General features: G+C 48.7%; 1 protein-coding gene across 1 annotated transcript; it reads right to left on the reverse strand.

Moving 5' to 3' along the window:
- Nucleotides 1–12,827: 12,827 nt before the first annotated feature.
- Nucleotides 12,828–16,053, reverse strand: Tff2 (trefoil factor 2). Its single transcript, NM_053844.2, is given in 4 exon segments — nucleotides 12,828–13,001; nucleotides 14,210–14,356; nucleotides 15,197–15,346; nucleotides 15,946–16,053. Coding segments are annotated over 4 exon segments (390 nt in total). The 5' UTR covers nucleotides 16,025–16,053; the 3' UTR covers nucleotides 12,828–12,987.
- Nucleotides 16,054–17,730: the final 1,677 nt, after the last annotated feature.

The raw sequence follows: 17,730 nt of genomic DNA on the forward strand, positions 1-17,730 counted from the left end.
TTACCTGTCTTCCACAAAATACCTAGGAAAGGATGGAGTTTACAACTCTGTCACCTATGCTATCTGTAGGGCCAGACTTCACTTGAATCCCCCAGACTATTAATGCTTGTCTTTCCCAAACTCTTTCCTCTAGATCTTGAGCAAAGCTTTTCAGTCAATTCTTTTTTTTTTTCCAGAGCTGGGGACCGAACCCAGGGCCTTGCGCTTGCTAGGCAAGCGCTCTACCACTGAGCCAAATCCCCAACCCCTTCTCAGTCAATTCTTATGAGAGATGTCACTTGTACTTTGCTACCGCGTAGGTACCTTTTGTGTTAGACCAATCCTGACTCCTACAAGTTAATATGTTACCTCAGTCACTCTCTTAGACCTGTATCTTTAGCATTCTCAGTCAACAGACGCCATTTTTATAAACAATGCCATGCACACTTTGTAAAGACTTTCAGATCATGTCCACAGGATGGAGTTCACGGTCATCAGGAAACATTTCTCCAAAATTGTGCTGTGCTTAAAAGAAACTGCCTGGTGTCGGACACTAGAAGTTTGTACCAACACCAGCTAAGAAAGTCATACTGGGGCTGGAGAGATGGCTCAGTGGTTAAGAGCACTGACTGCTCTTCCAAAGTCCTGAGTTCAAATCCCAGCAACCTCATGGTGGCTCGCAACCATCTGTAATGGGATCTGATGCTCTCTTCTGGTGTGTCTGAACAGCTACAGTGTACTTATATAATAAAGAAATCTTTAAAAAAATAAAAAAGGAAGTCATACTGGATGGGATTTTCTTTTTCCAGCTCCTGTGAATTGTTTCTCTGAAGGAACCCTGTCCACAGCTGGCACCCAACCCAAGAAGGTAAGACAAGTTTTATTTAAATAGAAGCAGAGTGCAGGAATCCCGGCCTCTCGCTCAAGGGGTAACAGCTGTGCGTGAGAGTGGACTTAACACCGGTCCTTTTCAGTCTTTTGAGACAAAGCGTTTTGTACCTTTTTTGAGATATTTGTTAAAATCCAAAGGAACGAAATAGTCAGAGCGACGGCTTCTGCAACTTTATACTCCCAGGAGCTAATGTCAAGGGAGGCCAAGAAAAGGAAGAGAAAAATCTCTGTTATTTTGCAAGATGGAATACAGCAATGTATTCCTGGGAACCTTTTAGGGAGAGAGAGGGATGATAGATAGATAATGGATGGATAGATGGATAGTAGGTAGGTAGGTAGATAGATGGATGGATAGATAGATAGATAGATAGATAGATAGATAGATAGATAGATAGATAGATAGATGGGTAGATGGGTAGATGGGTAGATAGATGGGTAGATAGGTAGATGGGTAGATAGGTAGGTGGGTAGATAGGTAGATGGGTAGATGGGTAGATAGGTAGATGGGTAGATAGATGGGTAGATAGGTAGATAGATGGGTAGATAGGTAGATGGATAGATAGGTGGGTAGATAGGTAGATGGGTAGATGGGTAGATGGGTAGATAGGTAGATGGGTAGATAGGTAGATGGGTAGATGGGTAGATGGGTAGATGGGTAGATGGGTAGATGGGTAGATGGGTAGATGGGTAGATGGGTAGATGGGTAGAGCGGTAGATGGGTAGATGGGTAGAGCGGTAGATAGGTAGATGGGTAGAGCGGTAGATGGGTAGATAGGTAGATGGGTAGATAGATAGATGGGTAGATAGGTAGATGGGTAGATAGATAGATGGGTAGATGGGTAGATGGGTAGATGGGTAGATGGGTAGATGGGTAGATGGGTAGATGGGTAGATGGGTAGATGGGTAGATGGGTAGATGGGTAGATGGGTAGATAGGTAGATAGGTAGATGGGTAGATAGGTAGATAGACAGATGGAAATTTTTTTCTGTCAGGCACATCTTGACAGGTCATAGCAGGGTGGGCCAAATGGACTCCCAGACCATTCTATCTTCCTAGCTGTCACCCAGCCATCCACATTTGAGGCTCTTGTTCCCATGCGTTCTGACTGGAACTTAGAGCTCTCCTAGTACAAGCATCCCACCATGGTCAGGCTGAGCAGAGCAACAGTGTCTAACGCAACATCTAATTCCAAGGGACGCCAGGGAGGCTCTGCTTCCTCCGCTTGAGCTGGGACCCACTGCCCCAGAGCTTAGTTTTCCCTTAGCTTGTTCGTGTGTGTGTGTGTGTGTGTGTGTGTGTGTGTGTGTGTGTGTGGTTTGCTTTCCCTCACAGCAGGATTGGTCGCCTTTATGAGGAAGAATTAAGACAATTTGTAGTACAGAAACAGTTGCAATCAGGATATGAAGCACCCAAGTCAGTGCTGACTAAATTTCCTGAGGTATTAATCATTGCATGGATGACATTCGTGTCTCCTCACCCTAACAATACTTAAGGAGTGGTTAACTTTCTTGGTAAGTAAACCACAGATCACAAAATTTAAGCCTAGCCTCAGATAAAATGCAAAAGCAGCTACCTTACAAGCACTTAGCATACCCAACGACAAATTTGTCATCAATCCTCTCAACTTAGGAATGTCCAATGTACTCTCAATAACTTATAAGAAATTTGGGGGCCGTGTCAATCAGTCGCGCTCTTATCTGCCTATCACAGCTAAGGCTCTGGTTCCACTCTTGAAGTTGCTTTCTGGAGAATCTCATTAAACATTTAAGAAATGTATCAGAGCAGAGGGTGCTTCTGGGGAGGGAGGAGGAGATCAGTCATCGCTAGCATCAGCTGTCAACCTGGCAGACCTGGGAAGAGGGGCCCTCAACTGAAGAACTGCTTCCTGTGGCCTGTCTGTGAGGCATTATTTGCTTGTTGATGGAGGACCCAGCCCACTATGGGTGGCACTATTCCCTAGGCTGATGGGCCTGGACCATATGAGTGCAGCAAGGCAGTAAACCTTCCTTTGTGCTCTCTCCTGCCTTCAAGTTCCTGTCTTGAGTTCCTCCTGCCTTAGGCCCCTCCATAGTGGACTGTAGTGTGTACAATGACATCATTTCTTCCCCAAGGCTCTTTTAGCTGGTGTTTTATCTGGGCTCCAGAGATGCAAATAATGAGGAAGGAGGCAAAGAACACATTTTCAGAATTTCATTTCTTAAGATGCATAAAAAAAAAAACAGAAAAAAACAAAAAACCAACAACAGTATGCAAAAGGCCACTTACTGTGTTTCACATTTGAGGAAGCATATTTGAAAGACTTAAAGTGTACATTTGAGCAAACCCAGACAACAGTGGGATTTGGGGAATCCCAGTGGGGGATGGGGAATCAAGGATCCCTCCCCTCCCTTCCCATGAACAGCAGGCCTGAAAGAAGCTAGGTTTGGGCTTGGGATGAAAGCTGGGGAGCTGCTTTGGAGTTATTTTTACATTCCAACCCGGGGGACCAGTCAACACCATAGACGCTCCCATGGTCAGGAGTGAGGATCTCACACGGAGTCCCACAGAACCAAGCTTCAAAGGGAACGGAGTCATCCCAGATCAGATTCCTGGGCCTCCAGAGGGCAACCCCAGCTTCCTCTCTCACCACACACTGGGAAAGCCACACTCATCTACAGCAGAAGGTACATACAGTAGCAGGAGATGCTGGTGGAGTTGAAAATGTCCTGGTGCCGTATGTCATCCAAGTGTGTATGGTAGCCTTGGCATGAAGAAGCCTAAACTTCCCCTTTCCTCGGCCATTGTGCATGGTATGCCTGACTAGGAGAGTCAGGTAATTCCTGGCCAAGAAACAAAAGGAAAGTGTTCCATCCGCCCAATGGAGTCTGATGAAAACAGTTTTCTTTTTTTTAAATAAGCAATAATAACAACTCTAAGATCCTGGAGAGACCCAAGCAGGGTCCGGAAGGATCGGTCACTCACCATAATATAATGGTGAGTGCTTATACCTGAATCATGGCTATCCATCCATTCTACCAGATGGAGCTGGGTTTTTTTTTTTTAAACCTCTGCAGACTTACCTGGTCATGCTTAAATTGGGGATTGGATTTGCTTTATATCTACTCCACAGGAGCAAATTAGTTGGTAATAGCTTATATATAACACCCCCTCTGCCCAAAATGCTAACTTTGGCTGTCAGTCATTGGAGAACACAGCACTCTGGGCATGTACCGTAAATGACATTTCTTCTCTGTAAAAAAAAAAAAAAAATGTCATTACGTTTATTTATTGTGTGTTTGTGTTCGTGTGTGGATGTGTGCACAAAGGACACACGTGGTGGGCAGCAGACAACTTGCTGGGGTTGGTTCTTTCCTTCTGTGGTGTGGGCCCTGGACATGGGCCCTGGGCTTGGCGCAAGGACCATTTCCCGCACCACAGCATCAAGGTCTGTCACAGATTAGCCACCTGCCCAGAGCCCTTGTGGCCAACTTGTTTTTAAAATGTCTTGGGAGTTTTACCAGAGAGTTAATATTTGCCGAGTTCCCTCCCGCAGCCAGAAATCCTATTAAGCGAAGAACAGAGAGTCAATATTTATTAGCCATCACGGTGTACACAGCCTCCAACCAGGTACCTCCGAAGATACAAAGAGGACCTGGTGGCCATTGTTGATTTAAAAAAAAAAAAAATGCTGGCTGTGGAAGGGCATGTTGAATTCCAACCCCAGGCAGCAATTACCCCTACCCACCCCCCACCCCACCCCCATTGTGTCACTGCCCTCTAGCTGCTCCATATATTGGGAAGAATTGAGTGCATGAGGTGTTCATTTCACGCATGCGCAGTGGGTTGAAGCGGTGGAAGAACCGTGCTCCACAGTCTTGGGTCTAGCATAGCACTCCATCTGGCAGAGGCAGAGGTGGCTTTGAGCAGACGCGGCACGGTGGATAAGGAAAGGAAAGTGACAAGAAATGCCACTAAAGCCATGGGGCATGACACGACCCAGGGTGCTAAGACGCAGAGCTAGGTGCTGGGAGAGACCCAGGCTGGAATCATCCAGCTCAAGGACCATCTGCAGACCGCGGTTAGGGCCCGGGTCTCTCACCTTTGTTTAGAGGGGAAGGGACGGTTTCTGCATGCCACCTTATGCGGCCACTGGGGTTGGTAAATGGAACTGGCCAAGTTGGCCTTTCTTTTCAGTTCCATTGACCACTAGTGTGAACAGGAATTAGATGAGACTAGTCGCTGAACGCGTTTGCCATAGAGCATTAAAAAATAACGGGAAATTTTATAACCTGGAAATTTCCCTTTTTTTTTTAACATACCAAATTATTCTCTTATAGCGTCGTTTTATAGGTGAATTGTATTACTTTCTATACGGTATGTTTTGAATGAAGGAAGAGGAAGAAAAGGAAGAAAAAGGAAGGATCATGATTGACAGGAGAAAGGCGGGGAAGGTCTCCTTGGATGCTAATATCTTAACTTCATATTCACCGAAGACGTCACAGAAAAGACACAGAGTGAAGCAGGCGTTTGGGTTTATACGAAGGGTTTCCTCCCAAGGGGAGACTTATGTCCTGCTTGGAGAGATGTGTGGAGAAGCAAAAAACTCTAGTAGCTACTTGATGGTTGCTGAGGCAAAATTCCTGAAACAATGTATAAGATGAAGGACTGACTGGGCTGGAAGTTTCAGAAAGTAACTAGACTCCATATACTCAGGCAAAGCATGATGGTGGTAGGGCGTGTGGTAGAGCCATAGGGCGTGTGCTAGTGCACATTCCACAGGCTCTTTTTTTTTTTCTTTTCTTTTTTTCGGAGCTGGGGATCGAACCCAGGGCCTTGAGCTTGCTAGGCAAGCGCTCTACCGCTGGGCTAAATCCCCAACCCCCTACAGGCTCTTTAACACTGGGGTCCGTTGTATTTGCCCCACTGTGCTGGTCAAAGTCCACTCTTCACACCACAGTGACTTCCTTCCCTAGGTAGATCTTCGGCCCCGGTTGTCCATGAGTTCTCTTTCCCCTGAGCCTCTTCTACTGGGGGAGGGTAGAGCTTCTCCGTTCACCTCCCCAGTGCCTCACAAGACAGAGGGTAGCCTTTACAGGGGTACAGTGAGCAGAATAAGTAAGCTTCAGGAATAAACATGGATACCATCGTCCGAAGCATAATCCACCAGAAGCGTGTGCCCCAGCTCCGGGCTGTAAGGGTAGATGTTGGTTATCGGTGATTGCCCGATTATGAGCAGCCGTGGGGCTCCTGGGGGATTAGAACACTGTCTCCGAGGCTGTGCAATTACTGGCTAATTGCTGGACAGACCCGGGTCAAGCAGCAGGCAGTTTCCTGGGCCGGCTCCCTCTGCTGCTACGAGGGCTGTTTAGATTATAATCGATACCCTTGTGTGCCCGGGTACAGGGCAAACAATGCAGCCATAAAACAGAAGGGCTGATAAGTAACTCATGGGTCATTAGGGAGCTTCTGAGTGATAAAGACTGGGGAGTGTGAGAAGCCAAGGGTGCCCACCCTTTCTGACCTGGCACATCTTCCCAGCAACCAACACGAAAGATCTTCAAGCTCTTGTAGCAATCACCTAAAGTCACTGACAGGGACCCGCAGCATAGCATAAAGTGGAGCCAGAAGGGTATTGAGGTCTCATCCAAAATATAATTTATAGCCGGGCGGTGGTGACGTACGCCTCTAATCCCAACACTCGGGAGGCAGAGGCAAGGGGGGTCTCTGTGGGTTTTGAGGCCAGCCTGGTCTACAGAGTGAGTTCCAGAACATCCAGGGCTGTTAAACAGAGAAATCCTGTCTTGAAAAACATATATGCATGTATGCAGATTTGTGTGTGTGTGTGTGTGTGTGTGTGTGTGTGTGTGTGTGTATGGTCCAAAATCTCCATTGGCGGAGAAAACATCACTGAGATAAGAGAGGCTAAGTGGACAAAAATAATGAGGTAACAGATTTGCAGAGGTAATCAGGAAGCCACATCTGTGCTTCTGTGTACCAGACGGTAATCAGGAAGTAACACAACTGCTTATATTCCCAGCATTTAATGGTGTGTTTGTTCACAAAGAAAACAGTAGATCCTATTAAGTGGAAATGTTACAGTAATTATCATGCTTGACACACACACAGACACACACTCAGAGACACACACATACACACACACAAACACACACACAGACACACACAGGTACACACAGACACACACAGAGACACACACACATACACACACACAGACACACACACAGGTACACACACACAAACACACACAGACACAGACACACACACACACACACATACACACACAAACACTCACACAGACACACACATACACACACACAAACACACACACAGACACACACACAGGTACACACAGACACACACAGAGACACACACACATACACACACAGACACACACACAGGTACACACACACAAACACACACAGACACAGACACACACACACAGACACACACAAACACACACATACACACAGACACACACAAACACATACATACACACACAGACACACACACAGACACACACATACACACACAGACACACACACAAGAGAGAGACACACACAGAGACATACATACACACACAGGCACACACACATACACACACACAGACACACAGACACACACACACAAACACACACACACACACAAAGAAATGTTGACATTTTAAAAGAGCAGTGGGATGGCTCAGGGGATAGAAGAACTTGCCACTCAGGCCAGGCAATCTTGAGTTCAATCCCCAGAGTCTATATTAAGGTGGAAGGAGATACCAGGCTCCACAGATTTGCTCAGACCACCACATGCATGCCACACCACATGGGAGCACATACGTATACAGTAGTAGACAATAAATATGAAAAAAATGTATAAAAATAATGGGTGTGACAGATAAATTCCTCAGATGGTAACAGCTCAGCGGGATTGCTCTGGCAGGGACATAGGCTGAAGGACAGTGCGCTAACAGAAGTTCTGAGGAGCAGGTCCACCCAGGTCTTCATGCTCAGAGTCTCTCAGAATCCTGAAAGAGCTTCAGACACCAAGCAGTCATCACACTGCAATGGCTTGCTCTGGAGGAAATGACAGAAGAGACCCCACAGGTCTCCTTGAGAGGTGTCCCACAGGAGATGTGGGCATTAAAGTCACGGCTCTCCCAGGAGAAAGTGTTACAGGAAGTGTTTGCACCTTGGGTTAAAGCAGATGGTTTCAGACAGGACGCAGAGTGTTTACACACACACACACACACACACAGAAGGATTTGCCCTTTGCCAGACACTACCAAAGTAAGCTAAAAGGCTGAGTCATAGAAACCAGAAGGAAATGTCTGCACAGCACACATCCATAAAGGACTTGTTTGTGTGTCGTGTGTAAACCTGGCCTGGAACTCACTCCGCAAGCCAAGGCTGGCTTCAACCTCACAGATGTCTCCCTACCTCAGCCTCTCAAGTACAGGAATTATAGGGTGAACCTGTAAGAGGCCCCCAGACCTTAGCACAACTGACTCCATTCAGGCTGTAGAACTCAGCATGAAGACAGCACCATCTGTAAAAACAAACAAACAAACAAACAAACAAACAAACAAACAAAAAACCAAAGACCTGGTTCATCAAAGTCCTCTGTCCCTCTGTCCTGGGAAAGCCTCTAAACGTACTAAGCTCATCTTTTTGGCTTCTGAAGTTCCGCTTCTAGCTAACTGTTCTTGTTAACTGAAGCATGTCAACGACGGAGGATGTGGTGGTTTTTATTTATTTATTTATTTTTTTGGTTTGTGTGTGTGTGTGTGTGTGTGTGTGTGTGTGTGTGTGTGCGCGCGCGCTTAAAAGCTCATGCTGAGAAAGGCTCAGGGCTACACTGGGATCCTGAACACCCAGACTAGTTACTGATTGTCTAATACTTTTTATTGGCTTAAACCCATATCAAAGCAGTCTTCTCTGCTGAATACCCCGCCACAAAATACCACACTCATTTCTGATACAGGGTGTAAGAACATGAACGGAAAAAAACAAACCAAAAAAAAAAAAAAAAAAAACCGGGCTGGGGATTTAGCTCAGTGGTAGAGCGCTTACCTAGGAAGCACAAGGCCCTGGGTTCGGTCCCCAGCTCCGAAAAAAAGAACCAAAAAAAAAAAAAAACCAACAAAAGAAGCCCCATCTGATTAAAAATGTATAAGCTGGGGCTGGCAAGATGGCTCAGTGGGAAAAAAGGTGCTTGCTGTCAAGCCTGAGGACCTGAGTTCAATCCCCGGGACTCACATGGTGGAAAGTGAGAACCAATGCCCATAATTTGTCTCCTGAACTCCATGTACCTGCCGCGGTATGTGCGTGACTGGATAAAAATCATTCTTTGAATGTTAAAAGTATAAATGAACTATCCAGACAGGCTTTACCAGAGAAAACTATTGGAAAACAAAACAAAACAGGTAAGCCTATGAGATGATCAATGCCGTTTGCTGATTGAGAAAAGTAAGTTAGGAGGATGAAGGGCGCTGGACGCAGAGAGCATCCGGTCACCTCGCCCATTGCTGGTGGGCAGGAGATATGGGGTGATTCTTACAGATGCTGTCCGAGAAATTATAGGTGTTTACCCTAGAGACCAATCACTTACCAAAGTATGTCCAAAAATCCTGTGCCTGGGGATTTCATTTATCCCCAGTAATTTCTGGTAATTTCATTTATAAGTAAACTCTGGAAACAACTCAAAAGTCCATCCAAACACCCCACGCTGCTCAGGAATGCTAAATAACAAAGCTTCCTCACAGGCGACAGTCTGGTGAGAAAGAGCAGTCACGCTGTACCGCAGGGCACACATACAGGAAGCTCTAAGAGAAATGGAGCCAGGGGGATAGAAAGGTGATCGTTGGGTTCATGGAGGAGCAGGCGGTAGGGCAGGGCTCTGTGTAGGGGATCAAGAGGTTTGGGGGAGTGGGGCAAAACGATCCTCCGTGCTTGACTAAAATAGTATTTATACGATTGTGTGCCTTTGACAAACTTGCTGCACTGTTTTGTTGAAGACGGGGCTTCTCCCTGTACCCTTGGCTGTCCTAGAACTTGCTCTACAGACCAGGGTGACCTCCAACTCCGAGATCCTTTGGCCTCTGTCTCGGAGCGTGACTCACACACCAATACACCTAATAATGTGAAATAAAAGTCCATGGTATGACGGTTATCCTTGTGAGTTCTACTAATGAGAGGGCGCTGGGCTGGCACCTGACAGTGGTTGGCATCGGGCCGTGGGTGGCACCTGGCAGTAGAGACAGAGGTGGGCTTCTCCCCGAGTCAGCCAGTAGAGGGCGCCAGAGAACAATGATGGCCAGGCGGGACCAACCCGGCAGGACTCAATGCATATCAAATTACTGCGCATGGAGACAAAAAAAAAAAAAAAAAAAAAAAAAAAATTATATATGGGGGCTACAGGTCGTGGGCCTTTTGGTAAAACCTGGCAGTTGTGGCTGAGGACTGTGTCCTGTCTGAACCTCCAGGAGAACCCAGTAGGGTTAGGGCAGGTCCCTTCCCTTCCAGCAGGGCTATGGAGCAAAGAAAGTCTCTTTTCCCAATCCATAGTCATAACCTAGAAGCGGAGGATGTCCCGTGGAGTGGACAGTCTGGCCTGCTTCTAGAGCTGTTTCCACAGGCACGGGTTATGGGGAAATGGGAGAGGCTAGAAATGGTGACAGGTGACAGTACTGAATGGCAGGAGATGGGGGTGTGTGACCAGGGAGACGTGAGCAAGTCCAAGACAGACAGACAGACAGACAGCGCAGGTGAATGGGGGGGGTCGTCCCCCAAACCCCTTGTTCATCTGCTTCTTATCAGAACGTCGGCTGCAAGAGCCTCCCACCAGGCCCTGCCTTTTACACCTCTCAGAGTTTCCTCGAACGGTGGCACCCACAATGGGTATCTGTGATGGCAGATGTGACATGGGAGGACAGGGAGAGAAGGCAGAAGTCACCGAGGGATCTTAGGGGGAAGGAGATCGGAAGGAGCCGAGGATGAGAACAGGGGGAAGTGGGGCTAAAGGGAAAAGAAAGGCGTTTTTCTGATTGGGTCAAGAAACCGTTCGAGGCTTCTGGGGAAGGCAGGGGATGCCACGGGGTCGGCTAAGTCAGTGTGGGGCCAGCAAGTGTTAGAGTATCCGAGAGCCTGAGCAGGCTCCAAACCTGTGACTGGCAAAGCCCACAGCGAGGAAGACAGCTGTGCTGCGTTTGGTCCGCTCCACACAGGCCTGGGTCATTTTGGAAACGGAACCGCAACTGACAAGATGTCTCTATCAGATTGACCTGCGGGCAAGCCCGTGAAGCATTTTCTCGCTGTGGGAACTCAGTGTGGGGGCTGCCACCCCTGGCAGATGGTCCTGGGGTGTTATAAGAAAGCAGGCTGGGCAAGCCAGGAGGAACAAGCCTGTTAGCAGCACCCCTCCATGGCCTCTGCATCGGCTCCTCTCTCCGGGGTTCCCGTTTGAGTTCCTGCCCCAACTTCCTGTCACAGCGGCCTGTGATAGGGAAGTAGTGTAAACCAAAGAAACCTTTCCCTCCCGGGGTTGTTTTTGGTGGTGTTTTCTCCTAGAAAAGCAAGCCATGGTTTTTGGATGATCACACCGCTGAGTATGACTGGCTCAGAAAACAGAGCCCTCCCTTCACCAAAGAGCTTCCCAAGAAGGAAGTGAGGTTGGAGTGGAGCAAGCCCCAGGCCTGGAACTTAGGATTTCCCCCAGGCAGCATGTGTAAGCCACTGGGTGATGCTAACCAGGCAGCTTAGGCCGGGAAAAGGAAAGGAGATAAAAACTGTACCGGAAGCCAGCCTTACACCATCACCACACACCCCTGGCCTCTAACTGGAAGCCGCTAATGACCCTCAGGCCCGTGGTTCTCAACCTTCTTAATGTTAGGACCCTTTAAGAACAGTCTCTCGTGTTGTGGTGACCCCCAACCATAAAGTTATCACCGTTGCTACCCCATAACTGTAATTTTGCTACCGTTATGAATCATGATGTAAATATTCTTGGACCTGTAGGTTTGTCAACAGGGTCTCGACCCCACAGGTTGAGAACCACTGTCTTAGACAATGCAGGGAAGAACGGTCCTTGCTGGAGCTTCCTCCTTCAGCAACCTCCATTTGAATAAGTTATTAAGGATGCTCTCAGGCCAAGAAACACAGTTCAGGGTGACCCCCAAGGCCCAGACCCTCACCGCTCCTGTTCCCATCAAGAAAAGAAGGCCATCAGTGGTCAGGGACCCATGCCAAAAGTGGGTGACCTGCAGAACAGTTAATAAAAAGGAAAGACTTCGGGAACTGTGGTCGGCAGCCACGTGTTAGCCCCATAGGGTCTGAGGTCAGAGTCCATTGAGCTCGTTAAAGACAACTCCATGTGTGGTCTCATAGAGATGGTGGGTTCTGACGTTCCCATAAGCAGAAGGCTGTTGTCCCTGGAGTGGCCTAGAAGTAACCAGTGGCTTGGGGCTCTCAGAGGGATGAACGGGTGTTGTGTGCACTGTTGCTCATATATGCCCATGCACACTGATGTGTTCACACACCCGCAGGTATTCACACACCTGGGCACACATGCATGCACACACATGCATGTACACACACATGCATGCACACACATGCATGTACACACACATGCATGCACACACATGCATGCACACACATGCATGCACACACATGCATGTACACACACATGCATGCACACACATGCATGTACACACACATGCATGCACACACGCGCATGCACACATGCGCATGCACACACTGATGATGTGTTCACACACACACGCACATATTCCCACACTTGCCCAGATACATATGCACATGCATGCGTTGACATACTTGTACATATTCACACCTGTGTACGCTCCTCGAATTCACACCTAAGCTCGCACAAACACACACACTCCGGCGCATACGCACACCTTCACCTACATGCATACCGCCATCATGCGTCTGTGAACCAATGAAACCAAAATGAAGTTTGCCAGGTTTTTCAAAGGTTTTCTTTACTTGGAAAGACACTGTGTCCAGCCACTGCTGGGGCTCAAGAGAGTTTAAGAAACCCCAGAGATCGACGCAGTCTGGTGGAGGCTTTCTTCTTCCGGCTTGCAGCTCCCGGTGATGGTCTCGGCAGCAGTGCCCTTCAGTAGTGACAATCTGGAGGTGCAAAAGCAGGGTGGTTGGTAAGCATGCCCAGGAGCCGTGAGTGCCTGCGCTCAGAAGTGTGGTCGGCTCATCACAGACAGGTTCTGAGCCAGGACAAAGTGGAACGGGAGTGATGGGGTCTGTTCTCCCCAAACCGTTAGAAACCCCCCTGAAAGGAGCCTGCTGACCAGTGTGGGTGGCCATATAACAAACCACTGGGGGGAGGGGAATGGCTCAAGCAGGAAAGCGCTTGTCATACGAGCCTGAGGGTCCCTGAGCTTGGATCCTGGAACCCACATAAAAAGACAGGTGTTGTGGCTTTAACACTAGTGTTGGGAGCAGATTGGAGCGGAGCTCACTGGCCTGCCAGCCTAGCCAATTGGTGAACCCTGCATTCAATGAGAGACCCTGTCTCAAAAAATGGTGAAGAAGGACTAAGGGAAGCACCCGATGTCAAACTCTGGCCTCCACATGTAGATACACACACACACACACACAGACACACACACACACACACACACACACACGTACATATACATATACACAAGTACACACAGTACACACACATACATAGAAGTATACATATAGATATATACACAACAGATACACAGAGTACACCACACACATACAACACTCACACACATACACACAGAGGTATACATATACAGATACATACACAAACAGAGGCACACACAGATACACAGAGTACACCACACACACACACACACACACACGTACATATACATATACACAAGTACACACAGTACACACACATACATAGAAGTATACATATAGATATATACACAACAGATACACAGAGTACACCACACACATACAACACTCACACACATACACACAGAGGTATACATATACAGATACATACACACACAGAGGCACACACAGATGCACAGAGTACACCACACACACACACACACACACACACGTACATATACATATACACAAGTACACACAGTACACACACATACATAGAAGTATACATATAGATATATACACAACAGATACACAGAGTACACCACACACATACAACACTCACACACATACACACAGAGGTATACATATACAGATACATACACACACAGAGGCACACACAGATGCACAGAGTACACCCCCCCCCACACACACACACACACAACGGAGGGGCCCTCAGCAGATGGGAGTGGGTGGGAATGGTCCCAGCCAGGCCCACTGGCAACAATTACCATCCACAGACTGTGGGAAGAAACACCAGGGCACTTCGAAGATCAGGTTGGAAAAGCAGCAGTGTCGGCTGGCACAGTCCTCAGGGCTGATGCCCGGGTATCCACAGTCCTCGCGGGTTGACACTTCCATGACACATTGTTCCGACGCTGGTTGAGGGGAAGAGCAACACCCAAGACCCCGTCAGGCTGGACACTCACCGAGGGCCACCAGTTCTGCCTTCTTAGGGACATTGAATTTGCAGGCTCTCCGTGTGTCCCAAGGAGCTCCTTCGGGTGGCGTCTCTCAGGAGAGTAATGCCTAGGGGACTGGCTGTCCTTCCCACAGGAGGGCACTAATAGAGGGAGGTGATCACGGGCGAGAATATTTGCAGAACTGGGACTTGGGGAAAACCACGTCACCCTCTCTGGACTCAGTATTGAGCTCTGTGGAATATGGGCAGCCCACTGTCCCAAGCCCAGAAGACATTGATACCTGAAAGGGACGTTGGACATAGCCACCAGCCTACCTGGTTTTCCTCCAGAGCACCCTGAGCACAATGGAGGTATTCCCTATATGAGTGTGCCCCCAATGGCAAAGCTCATGCCTGCAGTGCATTCTCACACAGCTGGCCTTCATGGGCATACTGTATTCGCAGTTTGCCCTGCCTTAAAACCCGTTCCAGCAGAAGCTGCCGGTAGCCTCAACACCCTTCTGAATGTCTGAAGTCTGTTTGCAGGGGCGGCCATACCATCGTATCTGATGCCTCCACTTCCCTTCCCAAGGTGCTTTGGAAGTTACGTTTTTAAGCTCAGGTAAATGTAGATCCAGGATATGGGATGATGGGGGTCGGGGTGGGGGATAGAAGAGGCATTTAAGGCTTCCTTTTTGTTAACCTGGGCTAGCTCTAGACAGACAGACAGGCTTCCAAGTACCTACTGTAAACCTTACCCAGGGACAGGTCCTAAGCCAACTGAGCTGGCAGAGGGACCCGGGTCTCCAAAGTTTACCTTGGTTTGGAAGTGGGTGGAAACACCAGGGGACCCCAGCAACACTAGAGTCAAAGCAGCATCCAAGATTAAAGCACTGGTCACTGGTGATGCCCGGGAAGCCACAGTTCTTTCTGTTGGAGGGCGTCATCCTGGAGCACCGACAGGGAGCTGTGGATAGATCCATCGTGGTTAACCCTGCCCAGGGTGCCAGATGCTTGTCCCAACCCACCCTGGGGGCTTAGAGCCCTTCCAAAATCCCACTGCCCAAGGGGTGCCATGAGGTCTTATTTTGCCCATGTTAGAGCAATCTGGCTTCCTCCTGGGGAAACCGGGAGCTTTTACTGAAACCATTTCATTTGTTAAATAAGGAAAGAAGGAAGGAAAGAAGGAAGGAAGGAAAGAAGGAAGGAAAGAAGGAAGGAAGGAAGGAAGGAAGGAAGGAAGACAAACCTTCTGTAAAGAGGGTGACCCTGGGGACTTATGCAGAGGTCAATGGCACAAGATAGGCCCAAGGCAGCAGGCCCTCCTGTCCTCCTAGCCAGGGGGACACTTGTAGACATAGCCCTTCTGAATAAGAGATTCTGGGTGAGCTTCACACAGCAGCACCCAGACTGCAGGGTGCTGTCTAGCTCCTTGTAAGTTGTCACCCTGCCTTTGTCCTTTGCGGGAACATAGAGAAGAACCCCACCTAGTGCCCATCACTCACGGGGACTCACACAGAGCCCACCTTTCACCTGCTGCAGGGTCTCCCAAGGACTTTTACTTACAAGGTTTCTCGCCTTCCGCCAGGGCATGCAGCCCCAAGACAAGGACCACTACCAAGAGAGGGGCACCTCGAGGGCCCATGTCTGCTCCACTGGACCTGGGTGTTCTGCAGATTGCCCAGTTCCCACCAGCTGGCCTTTTATTGGCTCCTGTTTGTTTGCTCAGTGGCCCTGATAACTGTCCCCTACCAGTGGCCCCAAGCCTCCTGGATCCTTTGTGCAGAAATGCTGACATGGCTCCAAGTGGAGGCCAAGAGGAGGCGGGGGTGGGGGTGGGGTGGGGTGGAGGGGATGGGGAAAATGGCTCCAGTCATGGGCTGGGTCAGGCTGGGCTCCCTAAACCGGAAGCAGGGTCATGCCAGGGTACTGACTGGGGGAATGGGCCACGTGTGCAGCTGGATCTCAGCACCCACAGGGTCACACCCAGGAAGGGATTAGCCATGTGGTAATATTCTGGATAAGGTTTATGGCTACTGTAAAGACTTCTGGCTTTTTGGTTTTGTTTCTAAATATTTGGAGTGAGGCTATAGGGTGACGAAAATCACAAGGCCATTCTATCCAGGAGCTTCGTGGGGGAGGAGGAGAATCTCACAGGACTGTAGGAGGCACCTCCAGGGAAGCCAGTCTGCATCCCTGATGCAGGGCACACCCTGCCTCACCTGAGTCCCTGCCAGCCTCAAGGACTGTTGAACACAAAGGCCAGGTGACAGGACCTAAGGGAGCTGTCAGAACAGACAGCTTTCATCTTCCTTGATGTTGGACCCCTTTCTCCCACAGGGATATTTCTCATCCCCTCAGACAGTGCCTAGCACTGAGATGCCCACCATGAGATGCCTTGGAGGAGGACTCTGAAAATTGGACACAGAGAACAGAAGCCAGGGGATCAGGACAACTCAAAAGAGAAATGTCAGGGTAGAGAAGGAGAGGGACTATGTGTCTGTTCTTTGGGGCTGAAGGGATCTACCCAGCGGTGGGGGATAGGCTACAGAGTCCACGACTCAGATATTGAATTTAGAAGCCTTGGCCCCAGCTCAGGCTCTAGAGAGCAGACCTAAATCCTTAATGCCTCACCTGGATCCTTGCAAACCCAGCAGGGGTCCATTTCTCTGTAGCACATCCCAGCAGTTCTTCACCACTGTGGTTATTAGGTATTTTGTTGTTGTTGTTGTTGCTGCTGTTATTGTTATTGTTGTTGTTGCTGCTGCTGCTGTTTTGATATCAACTTGATACAAGCCAGGCTCATCAGGCAAGAGAGGGTCCTGGGTTGTGTAAGAAAGCAGGCTGAGCAAGCCATAGGAGAAAAGCCAGTAGGCAGCCTTTCTCCGTGGTCTCTGCTTCAGTTCCTGCCTCCAGGTTCCTGCCTCCAGGTTCCTGCTTGGTGGTCCTGTCTGAACCTCCCTCAATGCCTGACTGCTAGGGATGTGTTGGATAAATAATCCCTTTTCTGTCCAAGTGCCTTTTGGCTATCATAGCAAGGGGCAGCAAACTAGGACAGCCATCAAAATGATAGGCTTGCCAATAGCCCATTATCTCGAACATTCTCATTCCTCCTTCCTCTCTGGCCTGCATCCTAACCCAACTGGTACCCCGAAGAGACATTTTTCCTACTCTGCTGCTCCCGTTGAGCATTACCCCTTCCCCCTGTACAAGTCTGTACCCTGATGAACAGGCTATCTGTATTATGAGTACCGCCCCCTGCCCTGTTCCATATGAAGCCATGGGTACTGAGCGACAAAGGCCGCCACATCTGTGGAAACATCACAGAGGTTCGGGAGAACCCGGAAGCTA

This window comes from Rattus norvegicus, chromosome 20, assembly GCF_021556685.1.
Source record: "Rattus norvegicus strain SHRSP/BbbUtx chromosome 20, alternate assembly SHRSP_T2T, whole genome shotgun sequence".
NCBI classification, from domain to species: Eukaryota; Metazoa; Chordata; class Mammalia; order Rodentia; family Muridae; genus Rattus; species Rattus norvegicus.